This window comes from Felis catus, chromosome B4 (assembly GCF_018350175.1).
Source record: "Felis catus isolate Fca126 chromosome B4, F.catus_Fca126_mat1.0, whole genome shotgun sequence".
NCBI classification, from domain to species: domain Eukaryota; kingdom Metazoa; phylum Chordata; class Mammalia; order Carnivora; family Felidae; genus Felis; species Felis catus.
This window is the reverse complement of record NC_058374.1, coordinates 83563706-83575698: the sequence shown is the minus strand read 5'-3', so window position 1 is coordinate 83575698 and position 11993 is coordinate 83563706. Positions and strand designations below refer to the sequence as shown.

Below are 11993 nucleotides of genomic sequence, written 5' to 3'. Positions count from 1 at the left end.
ATTACACATTCATTCATTTAGTCATTCAACAGACACAGTGAGCTCCTACTCTGTGCCAGACATGCCATAGCTTTGGAGATACAAGAATAGATCACTGACTGCTGGGACATAAGAGGCAAACAGGTGGAAAAAAATGCAACAAGTGCAATTACAGGCAGGGGCAACTCAGCTCCCAGATGTCCAAAGTGTCCAAGGGGGAAGGGGTGGGAGAAGAGAAGAGGATGGCTGTAGAGGAGGCAGTTTGTGAGTCAGAGGAAGTGGAGGAGGACAATCCATCACAAAACATATTCACACGCAAAGTTTTAATCTCCAGGACATGCTATTTTATCATTGCCTTACAAGCAAAGAAACTGAGGCCCAGATGGGCTAACTTGCTAATTCCAAATATTCCCACTTGGCTCTCATACCAGGCCTCAGAAGTCCCCTCTTAGCTTTAACCTCCTTCCCTCCCACTCTAGCCTCAGGTGTTCTCAGTTCTTTCCAGCAATAGGCCCTGGGTTAGGGTTCTTCTCCTTCCTCCAATCTCTGACCCAGAATCACCTCCCACCGCCCTCTTCCTTTCAGTTGATCTTGTGATCCTGCCATCCATCCATCCATCCATCCATCCAAAGATTTATTTTCCCCATCACCAACTTTTCATTCCCAGGCATGTCTGGGTGGGACTCACCTCTGACTCAGTTTCCCGCTGACTAGTGGGCAACTCCTTGGAGAACACTGCCTTCTCCGAGTCGGTACCTTGGTCCAGGACTCCAGGAGAAGGAAGGCAGAAGACGAGGTGTGGATAGGTGTCGTTCTGTGCCTCAGCTTGTCCGTACCCCCTCCCTAGCCCCAGTCAGGGGTCCCCAGGGGAGGGGGGCGGCTGAGCTTGAGAACTGCTAATGAAGCCGCAGCCAATTAACGCCCGGGCCAGGGTTGGGGGCGGATAAAATTAGCAGCGGCGGCGGCGGCAGAAGGGAGCTGGAGGCGGGGGTGGGGAGGGTGGGCAGCTGGCTTAAGGGGGCCTTGTTTGCAGGCGGCGGCGAGCGGCTGCGGCGCGGCCAGGCTCTCTAAACTCGCGCCGCTCGTCCCTTCCCCCACCCCCTCGTCTCTGGCCTCCCTCCCTCAGCCGTCTGCAAACTCAGCGCCCACGAAATTAGGAAGGAAAAGGAAGATCGATGACTCCAGATGCCGCAAACACCGTTCCCCCTCCCCCCCACCTGCAGCCTCCCGCCAGCCCCTCGGAGCTTAGCAGGTTGTCAGCGCTCTGCCTACGCTGTCCCTGCAACTCGATCCCATTTCAAGGCCTTATACCTCCTCCCCCAAGTCGTCGCCAACAGTCCGCTGGTAGTCCCCTCTCAGGTCTCACCCCCATTCTGTCTGCTGCAGCTTCCCCTCTTTTTCGCCCACCTCTGGGAGAAAATCCCCACCTCAGTCAGGGCTCCTACCGCAAGGGTCGCCCTCATCTCCGTCCGACCTGGTCTTGGATGCCCTCCAAGGTGCCAACTCCGTCAATATTTGCCTCAGTTTCCAGAAGCCGCCCAGGGAGGAGGCCCTGGCCAGGTCTCTGCCAGACTTAGACCCACATCACCACCACCCCCTACAAAGGTCTCACACAGACGCGTATTGGATTTCACTTTATTTTGTTCCCTTTCCCGTCTGTTTTGGCGTAGAAAAAATATCACCGAGAGGAAGCAGCCGGAAAGGGGCAGGTGGAGCAGGACTGCAGGGACAGGAGGGAGGTGGGCAGAGAGCAGGGGCCGAGTCGATCGCCTAGGCCCAGGAGTTCTGCTTCCGCTACCCTAATTGGGGGGGGGGGGGGGGAGGCGGACAGGCATACCGCTGGCAGAAGGGGTTGGGGATAGGCCGCAACTTACGAGCCTAACAGTCTTTACGTGGGGACCGGATGGAACAGGAGGAAAAGCGCCTGGGGGTAAGACAGGGTGCGTGGAGGGTGCCAGGCCAGGCGTCATTACAGATGCGGACAAAGGGAGTATCCAGCCCAGCGCCGGGGTATAAGGGGGGACCCGATGCAGACCTAAGGGACACTGGGACCGCCTCCAAGCCCCGCCTATTCCAGGCCTGCGCTCCTGCCCCTTCATTTTGGGAGGTAGCGGAAGGGGCTACAGCCACCTCTGCCTCGTTAGCGCTTCCCATAAGGAAAAGGAGGACCCACGCCACCTGATGGCTGATGGTCCCCGGGAAGGCTGTTCCCTTTGCCCTCAGAGTGGAAGGGGTGAATGCGGCCCCAGGAGCTGCGGGGCACGGGGAGGGAGGGGTCCCACTTAGGGAGGCCGGGATTTGGCGGGAAGCTTAGGGCCCAGGCGAGTGCGAGGCGCACTACCCAAAATAAGGGTGCTCACTCTGGAAGTTATAGTCTGGGCACACCTTCTGTACTAGTTTGTAGTCAAAGCTGAGGAAGGAGACGAAGATGCAGATGACTTTGAAGGGCTTGGCGCAGAGCCAGGCGGCCTGGCTCTGCGTGTGCTCGGTGAAACACACTTGCGATGGGTCGTACAGGCACGGGCGGTGCTTGCGCGCGCGGTTTGTCTTCTCATACTCCACGTGGCAGTTGAAAGCGCGTGACTCTTTGGCCCCGGGCACTCCCAGCGCGCCCCCGAATGGGGCCGCCAGCGCGCCCCCGAGGGTGCCTCCTAGCCCGGGTCCCGCGGCCGCTATCCCCAGCGGGGCCCCCAGCCTAGGCAGCACCCCCTCCAGGGCCAGCGTAGACTGCAGAGGATGGGGGGCGGGCCCCGGCAGCCAGACTCCCCCGAACTCGACACGCTTGGAGGGCGGCACAATACTGACGCTGAGGTTGCCCAGGCTAGACGAGTTGTGGCGGAAGTACACGCTGAAAGTACCGTTCACGTGGTCCACGATCTTGCCTGTCACCAGCAGCGAGAACTTGAGAGTGTGTACCCGGAAGTAGAAGTCCCCCCAGCCGAAGATCTTTTTGGCACGGGCCGCTTTGATAGACGGCTTTCTCTTCGTGCGCGGCGCAGGCAGCGCCCCAGCCCGGGCCAGTGCCCCGGTGTGATTAGCCGGCCAGGCCCAGCTCCAGGCGCCAGTAGTGCCCAGACCGTGGGATGACCTCGGCACCGGGAGCTGTTGGCCAGGGGCGCCCCCTCTGGCCGCGGCGGGGCGCAGCTCCAGGTACTGAGGCCTCCCGGACTCTGGTATCTGAGCACTGACGACCTGTGGACAAAGAAAGAGCAGGAAAGAAAGACGCTGGGGTTGCGCCAGGCCATCCCATGGCCCTACCCCCACTAGCCCCTTTCCCCAGCCCCTGGGGAAAGCGGGTAGTCCACAGTCAGTGGTTCGGGGAGTGTGCATTGGTGCAGGCCTGCAGCCCTTTCAACCTCTGTGCTCTTGGCCAACTCACGATCCAGTCCTCAGTTTCTACATCTGTGAAATGACACTGAGAATCCTTGTGTTCTCAGAGAACTCCGATGCGGGCTGAGAAATCCAAAAAGCAAAAGGTTTTTGAATAGGGAGTGGAGCCGGCTCTCCTGGCCTGGAGCCTGGTTGGTTCTGAATAATGGTGGGCCAGGGAGGAGGTGGACTCAGGCAAGCCAGGCCATGACCAATGTCAACAGTCAGCATCGAGAAAGAAGCGAAGACCTCCCAACACCTCTGCCGAGGCTAAAGCCCCCACCCAGGCCTCGGCCTCTACTCCCTGGCGGGGAGGGGCCCGGAAAACCGACTGAGCTAATAGTGGAGATCTCGGCGCTGTGGATTGAGGCTTGGGGGCTGCGTGGGCACCCCTCTCGGCCTCCAGCGCTCTTACTGTGGGGGAGGCCGCCTAGTGGTCCTTCCCTGGTCTTATAGGGGGCCGGAGGACCGCCCCCGCCCGCCCTCTCCCGTCTCCGCGTGTCTCAGGTGGCGGCCGATCTGGGAGACAGCGCGGGCGCGAGTACAAGATGGATCGAGAGGCGGGAGCGGCCGGGCCAGGCCCGGGCCATCAATTATCTGGGGCGGGTGGGGTGGGGTGGGGGGGGGGGGTGGCCGGGAGTGAAGGAGACGTGCGAGAGCCAGAGGAAGAAATATGGAGAAGCCGCTCCAGCGAGGGGAGCGGGAGGGAGAGGAGCCGTGAGTGTCAGAATGTGTCAGTCAGACTGGTAGCTGTGGCCGGTTACTGTGGCCCTTACTGCGTGTACGTCAGATTGCAGGGAGCGGGTGCTGTGTGTGTCAGCCTGGGGTGGCTGTGTTTCTGTCAGCCCCGGATGGTTATGGGTGTGTGTCTGTCTACCTGGAGTGATGGTGTGTGTGTGAGCATGTGCACGCATGCACACTCACCATGTGTCTCAACCCATGGTGATGAGGGTGTGTGTCTGCTTCAAGTGGCTGTGTGTGGTTGGGGTGTGTGTGTGTGTGTGTGTGTGTGTGTGTCCACCTGCCTATATCAGTCTGAGGAGTCTGTGTGTGTGTCTGCCTGCCTGTGGGCTGAATGCCTGTTGTGTCAGTCCGTGGTGGTTCTGTATAGATGCCTGGGTTGTAAATGTGCCTGGCTTGGCTGTGTGTGTGTCTTTCCGTGTGTTGACCTGAGTGAGGCCGTGTATCTATCCGTTTGTGGTGGCTGCGTCACTGAGACTGGTGTAGTTGTATGCCTCAGTTGACCGTGTCTGGTTCTCTGGAGGTGTCACTTTCCTACATGAGCTCCTATCATCCTCTGTCCATGTGTCGAGCTCTTTCTCAAGGGTGTGTGTCAGTGTATCCACAGTGATGGAACCGGTGCGGTCTGTTCCCCCCCGGGGGGTGCATATGTGTGAGTTGTATATGAATGGTCCCTGGGGGGTTCCACACTGGCCTGCCCGCAGAGGTTTGGGTAGGTAAAGAGGCCTGGCAGCATGGGTGCCCCCCTCTGTTTGCACACACCCTTGTGTACACACTAGGAGTCCACAAGGGACAGGAATGGCAGAGTCAAGCTGCTGGGCTAGAATCTCCACCGCCTGGTCCCCATTCCCGCAGCACTGCGATCCCGGGTTATTAATGCCGCCGCCACCCGCTCGTCATACATATTTATCGCCCCCCTCATTCCTCCTCCCGTCCATCCCTCCTCCCAGCTCAGGTGAGGGGGGCGGGGGCGGCAGGAGTGATTGACTCAGACAGACAAGCTTGAGCTGGCAGCTAACACCAGGAGGGTGGGTCTGAGAGGGGCTGTGGGAAGGGTCCCAGGCCACTGTGGGGGGAGGGGTGGCAGGCTTCCCAGGAAGTGGGCTTGGAGAGTGCAGGGTGGGGCTCAGAGAGGTCTAGGAGGAGGGAATACATGAACCTTGCCTGGAAAGTCAAAGAAGGGGGGGGGAGTCCTTTGAACTCTGACTCCTAATCTGCACACCCTTCTAGACCCAACACTGCCTTTCTAGGGGCATCCATCAATACCCAGTCACCTGCTCTTATGACCCTAAATGCTTCTGAGGAGACACCCACTCCCAGCACACCCCGGCAGCACTCATTGTCCTGCACCCAGCCCAGGACTTGTCAAGGGCTGGTTCAGTCCAGCAACTCCACGAAGGCAGGGGCTGGGAGAGGGAAGGAGGTTTGGCCGGGCGGTGAGGGTGCTGGGTGTCCCCCTCCCCTGATTCCAGACAAATTGCTGTCTGTGCTTCTCTGATCCTGGCAAATCCCTGGGCTTTGGGCACCCACACCCCCCACCTACTGCAGGAGACTGCCAAGATGAAGGGAAGAGTTGGGGGGTTGGCCAAAGCGACCTTGGGGGGAGCTCTGACAGGGAGGGGTGAGTCTGTGAGGAAACGAGCCGAGAAATGGGAACATGGAATAAAATAAAATAAAATCCTCCCTCTGGCTTCCTCGCTTGCACGCTCGCTCTCCCTCTCGCGCTCCCTCTTTCACTGTTTTTCCATCTCTCTCCGCGACTCTTCTCCCAGTCTCTTCCTCACTCTGTCTCGAATTTTCTCCTTCCGTGATTCTGTTTTTCTCCCTGTTTCTGTCTGTCTCTTTCGGTTCTTTCCCGCTATCCTTCAGGCTGTCTGTCTCTATCTGTGGGTGGGGGAACGAACAGGGAAAGCAGGGTAAGAAAGGAGCCCCTCTTTCCTGAGATCCATGGTGGTGTCCCCCCCCCTCTATAACTGAGAGAGGGAGCAGGGTGTTGTCCGAGGAGGGGTCCCCGTTGCTCCAGAACTGGTTTAATTAAGCTAATTGGGCGCGGTGACATTTGCCGAGGGGAGAGGCTAGTCTGGCTGTCGGCCGCAGGGGGCGGAGGTGCTCAGTGGCAGGCGGGGGTGTGGGTATGGGTGGGGGGGTGCGCCTCACCAGGCGCCTCCAGGCCCATGCGGGGCGGGCACCCAGCCAGGAGTGCTTTGCCCCCAAGGCAGTGAGCCCACGCAATGGAGGGGAGTTGAGGCTGCCTCTTGCTGGTGAACAAACTCCAGTGTGTGTCTGTGGGGGGGCCTCTTTTGGGATGGGACCGCGGGGGAAAGGGGGGAGGTTCACGCTATCGGCCCCCCAGCCGCATTGCAGGGCGCACCTCCCCCAGGCCTCCAGACCAGTCCCTGGCTTCTCTCCGGCTGTGTAGGTCAGGCGGGGCCGCTCAGGATTCCGGACCGGGGGAAGGGAACGGCACCCTGTGGTTGGGGAAGGAACAGTGCTCCAGGCCAGGGCTGGGGAAGGGGAGGGAATAGCGTATTAAGCCTTTGCACCTAGAAAGGGACAAGAGGAGGGCACCGCAGTCAGGGCGGGGTGGAATTCACAGGGTCTGGCTGGGAACCAGGGATGGAGACGGGGGTAAGCACATTGGTGGGAGGACAGGACAGTCTGGGTTGAGGACTGAGACTGGGGTTGGGGACTCGGCAGGCACAGGTATATGGTGCAGAGATGAGGATGGAACGAGGATAGGCATGGGAACAGGGATGAAGAAGAGATCAGAAATGGTGGATAGGCATTGGGTAGAGACAGGGATGTAGATGGGATAGGAGCTGGGGGAATGAAGAGGGGCAGAGAATGCAATGGGAACCAAAATGGGGATGGGGAGGACAAGGATGGTGGATGAGGGATGGGCACTGGGAAAGAGAAGCAGGATTGAGAGTGGGGTAGGACCTGGGAGATGGGGATGGGGAGCAATCGGGGGTGGGAACAGGAATGGGTAATGGTTATTGGGCAGAGAGAGACAGGGATGCTGAGGGATGCAGAGACCCAGGAGATGGGGATGGCAAATTGTAAATGGGGACTGGAATGGGCAATGGGGGACAAGGAAGGAGATGGGAGACAGGGACGGAGCCACGAGCTGAGGACCAGGTATGGGGGACAAGTCAGAGGAAAAGGCAGACGATGGGCAGGATTAGACTACCGGAGGGGGCCAGGCAGGTGGAAGCGAAGATACCTCCTTCCAGACCCTACTATAGCGTGAGGGGGCGGGGACCGCTGGTGGGGCGGGCTCTGCCCTTGGGCTGGGCGCCCCCTCCCCCTCAGCCCCGCCTGCCCGCCTGCTCGAGGCCTGCAGCGCAAGGCTCACCGTTATCTGAATTTTGATTTTATTTTATTTTATTTTATTTCCCTGCTTCCTAGAGCCGGCGCGGTCCCCCCGGGAACGGCCGCCCCCCGCCCCCCGCCCCGCGCCTCACTTTATTATTGCAATAAATGTGCCTATAAAGGCGCGGGCTCCGGGGCGCGGTGGGGGGGGGGGGGTGGGAGCCGCGGAGCGGGGATGTAATTTCCCGAAGCCGGAGCCGGAGGGGGAGTGGGCGGGGTGGAGGTGGAGGAGGGGCAGGAGAGGGAGAGGGGGAGACTCGCCAATTTCTAGCGCTCAAGACAGCACTCCCTGTTCCCCATTTCCACCCCATAGCTGGATTCCACCCTAAGCCCGGCGACTAACCACTGCACCCAGCAGTGCTTGAGCCCTGCCCCATGACCCTGTCCTCTCTCTAGTATCCTGTCCCCTTCCTGCCCCCCAATCATGTGGAGTTGCAGGGATCTGTTCAAAGTTCCCCGTCTCCTTGACAATGACTTCATCTCTGAGCCCTGAGATGCCCCCTCCACTTACCTGGTCTCTTTCAAGGTTTATCTTGCCCCTTCCCAATGACCCCACCTCTGACCCCAGTGACCCTTCGTTACCATATTTCTGTCCCCCAATTACTTCACCTCTTCCCTAGTCACTCAGTCCTGGATCTCCAACTCCTCCCCCACCCCAATCCCATGACCCTGTAAATTCTCCTTTCCAATGGGTACCTCTCTTATACATGCAGGATCTGGCCCAAGGGAGCTGTCACAGCGCCCTCCTTCTCCTGTGCCCCTGGCCCAGCTGCGGCCCGGATTACCCCCAAATCCCCACCAAGGCTCTGGGCCCTAGCCTAGGCGGCACGTGCCTAAGTGGCCCAGCCAGAGATTAGCTGAGGGGCTGGAGAGGGGTACAGAGGCAGGAGGGAGTGGCTAGATGCAGGTCTGGGGCTGGCCGGCTCTGAGAGGCTCGCTGGGGCCTAATCCTTCCCTGAGGCAGGATAGAGCTGGAAGGTCCCAAAGGGTCCCACCCCTGCCCTCCCCCAGCTAATTAGTAATTAGTGATTAGTGATTAGTGACTATTGATTGCCTGCTGCTTCTCCCAGTAGGCAGCCGCTTTGGCAAGGGGTGGGGAAGACGGAGACAGAGAGGGAGAGGAGTCAGAGACCATATCAGAAAGATCCGGAGGAAGGTCTGGCCAAGAGGCCACAGCCCCAGGGGCAACGGAAGCCCAGAGTCCTGGGCCCAGGAGGAGGGGCAAGTGATGGGGGTCAGGTGGTGCCAAAGACAGTGGGGTTATCATTGGACAATTAGGGTTTCCCAAAGAGCTACCTTGTAAACTGTCCCCCACCAGCCTCTTACCGTGTCAACATACTCCCATCTCTGGCACTGAGACAGCCCTGAGTGCACACACACATAAGCCACACTCAGATATATGAACACACCCTGAGGCTCACAATCCCATACCCACACTCAAATGCACTCAGGACCACAAGCATACAGACACTCACAAACCCCAGAGACTTACATATGGGCAACGCATGTACCCCGGCACACAGATGCACTGGAGACCCACCTTGAGGTACTCACAAGTGCACACAAACACACAGGTACTCAGACACACAAACACTTCTCTGCACACATCCTGCCCCGCAATTACACGTATTTACACACCCACAGTCTTTACACACATGTAAACACTGATTCTCACAGGCACACAAGCTGGACTAAATGGCAGATACACTCTCCCCCACTGACTCCAACACGGAGGCCCACAGCTGCAGCTCACACACACTCAGACAGATCCCCATCGCTCACATCCTCATGCTTACTCTCCTTCAAGTCTTCACCAGATGTTTCATTCCCCTTCAGGGGGCAAAGGAAATTAAACCAGATCTGTCCACAGGAGAGTTTATTTGATAGGGAGAGTGGAGAGGAGAATGGGCGCGCAAGTACAAAGGAGGGGCAGGGGAGTAGCATCCTTACCTCCTCTCCCCCAGGCCTTCACGTATACGGGTGGGTTGTGGGGCCCAGGCCCCATCCTGCAGTAGTGGATAAGGGCAGAGCTGGGCAGCAAGTCCAAAAGAAGCTCCTGCCAGTGGAAGCAGGTTTTGTGGAGGGGGCCCCTCTGCCCACCTTCCAGCCCCTCAAGGTCACCAGACGTGTTTGGGAGAGGCAGGGAGCTCGGTCACCAGCTTCACCTGGGCAGCCCCTACCCTGCTGGAGTGGCTGAGTTTGATTTGGCTAAGCAGGTGGGGTCCAAATGTTGGCAGGGGAAGGGGGGGGACTACATCCCTTCCAGATTCTGTAGGGGCTGGAGCAAGGGTGCAGGAGTAGGGGTTTAGGAAGCTACCTGCCTGCCCTCAAACTAGGTAGGTACAGTTAGGGTGCAGGAACCAGAAAAGTCTCGGACAAGGAGGCAATGGAAGGAAGCAGGCTCCAGGTCCGAGGCCCCCATTGTGGGACACACAGCAGGGCACAGAGAGCTGTGCGGTGAAGCAGGCGCTTGCACTCACCCCTTCAAAGCCAACACCACACACCATAGCAGCTTACACATGCACCCTGGACCCCAGCTCTAGACACCCAAGCCTTGCTGCCCCAAGACACATGCATGCACACAGGTGCACACGCTGACCCACACAGTCCACACCAGCACATATGAGCACACTGTGTTCGTGAGTTGAAGCCTCCAAGTTGGGAGGGAGCAGATCAAATCTGGGCCTCCTTAGCCTCTGTGTCCTCACCCCAGAGACTCAGGGAAAAGAGGCAGCCTAGGGATGTGGGGGCAAGGGGAGGACACCAAGAGAGACTCCCCTTCCAGACAGCCCCCACCCCCATCATCTGGGCGCGCGCGAGGGGTGTGTCTGTGAGGTTTGTGCAGGGGAGAAGGTGTCTCCGCGGGAAATGTGATGGGAGATCGTAGCCAAGTTCGGCCGTATCTGTGTGCGCGCGTGTGTTCGGGCCGCGGATGCTCGGAACACAGTGCCCACCTGGCATTGTGACAAGTGCAGAGAGGAGAAACGGAAAGGCAGGGTGGAGGAGTGGAAGGACAGACAGCGAGGAAGGCGAGCGAGGTTGGCGCGGAAAGACGGCAAGGCTGACACCCTGCTGGCTTGTCTGTCTGTCTCGCACTCCCGCTCAGTCTGGCGCACTCGCGGGTCGGGCTTCGTCCCCTCCCCCGCCTTGCCTGAAGCCAGATCCGAGTCGGGCCTCCACCCCGGCACCCGCCCCCAACCCTCAGCCAACTTGGATTGGGAGAGCGCGTGTCCTGGATCAGGGAGTCTGTCTGTCCGCTTCCCCCACGCCGCGCAAAGTTGGGACGCTCTGCGCTGGGGGCGGGGCGGGCGCACCGAGCCCCTCGCACTCTGGGACCTTCGCGTCCCGGACCCGGCGCTCCCACTCCAGCCCTGCTGCCCTTACCTGCCTCAGGAGCCACGGGCCAAAGAGCAAGAGAAGCCATTCCGGGAGCAGCCGCATCTTCCCAGGCGGCCAGGCGGGGGGCGGACGGGACGGGTCCCGGGCAGGCCGGAGCCGGGCCTGGGGGCGAGGGGCCCCGGGCTGGCGCGCCGTGGGGTGGCTGCCGGAGCGGCGGGAGCAGGCGGCGCGGCCCGCGGACTGAGCGAGAGGAGCGGAGCTCGGCGCTGGGGGCGGGGCGCGGGCGGGGGAGAAAGTTGGGTCGGACTCGAGCGGGCGGGGGGGCGGGGCTCCGCGTCGCTCCAATCCCGGCCGCGCCCCGCGCGCCCCCTCCCGCCCAGCTGGGGGCACCGAAGGTGACTTTCACCCCGACACGCCCCGGACACGCCCCCAGCCCAGGTGCGAAGCGCAGAGGGTTGCGGGACCTAGGGATGGTGTACCGGAGAGGCTAGGTCTGTGCACCGATGAGGAATGGGGCAGGGCGTGGGGCTCGAGGCTCTGGGACCGTGTCCCCGAAGGGGTGCACCGCGGAGCAGGAGCCCTGGAAGACCAGGGTCCCTCGGTGCTCCGGGCCCCTTTTATGCTCCGGGCTAAGGTGGGTCCGGGGCAGGAGCAGGGCAGGGGCCGAGGTGAGGGCGGGCGGGGCCTCGGGGCGGCTGGGGCCGCGCGGCGCTGACGGGGATGGATGGGCGCCCCGCGGCTCATTCGGCCCGGAGATGAGAATCATTGATCACGGACGGAAACCCCATCACGTCTGTCAATAGGGCTGACAAACGGCGCCCGCCGCCCCCACTCCCGCCCCCAAGGCACCTCCGCGATCTCCAGACCCCTCTGCGGGACCGGCCGTTCACTTTTGCCCCTCTCCCCTCACTGCTGACCCCCGCGCGTCCCAGAGCGTCCCTGCATGGGGGTTGGGCAGGAAGTCCCCTCAGCGTCGCCTGCCCAGCCTCTTGGTGCAATCTCCATCCCTTCCCTTCCACTGTCCCATCTTTCACCATCAGCTCCTCTCCATCCTTGTCTCCTTCCTCCTCTGTCTCTGTCCTTGTCTCTGTCCCCAGCCCCAGCCTTGTCTCTGTCCCTATCCTCTTGGCTGTTTCTTCATAGGCTCCCTCCTCCCCCTAGTCTCGCTCTCTTCCCTGCCCAGGGAGTCTTCA

General features: G+C 60.4%; 1 protein-coding gene across 1 annotated transcript; it reads right to left on the bottom strand.

The window, feature by feature from the left end:
* Nucleotides 1–1600: 1600 nt before the first annotated feature.
* Nucleotides 1601–11041, bottom strand: NXPH4 (neurexophilin 4). Its single transcript, XM_003988932.5, has 2 exons — nucleotides 10846–11041; nucleotides 1601–3171 (listed from the first exon to the last, which is right to left on the bottom strand). Exons 1-2 carry the CDS (start codon nucleotides 10900–10902, stop codon nucleotides 2317–2319), a joined length of 912 nt encoding a protein of 303 aa, XP_003988981.1. The 5' UTR covers nucleotides 10903–11041; the 3' UTR covers nucleotides 1601–2316.
* Nucleotides 11042–11993: the final 952 nt, after the last annotated feature.

What these genes read in the sequence shown, in the direction of transcription:
- NXPH4 (XM_003988932.5), bottom strand. Translation starts at nt 10,902, where the DNA reads ATGCGGCTGCTCCCGGAATGGCTTCTCTTGCTCTTTGGCCCGTGGCTC. An exon ending in GCCCGTGGCTCCTGAGGCAG is followed by an intron (nt 3,172 to 10,845) that starts GTAAGGGCAGCA and finishes CTTTGTCCACAG; the next exon opens with GTCGTCAGTGCTCAGATACC.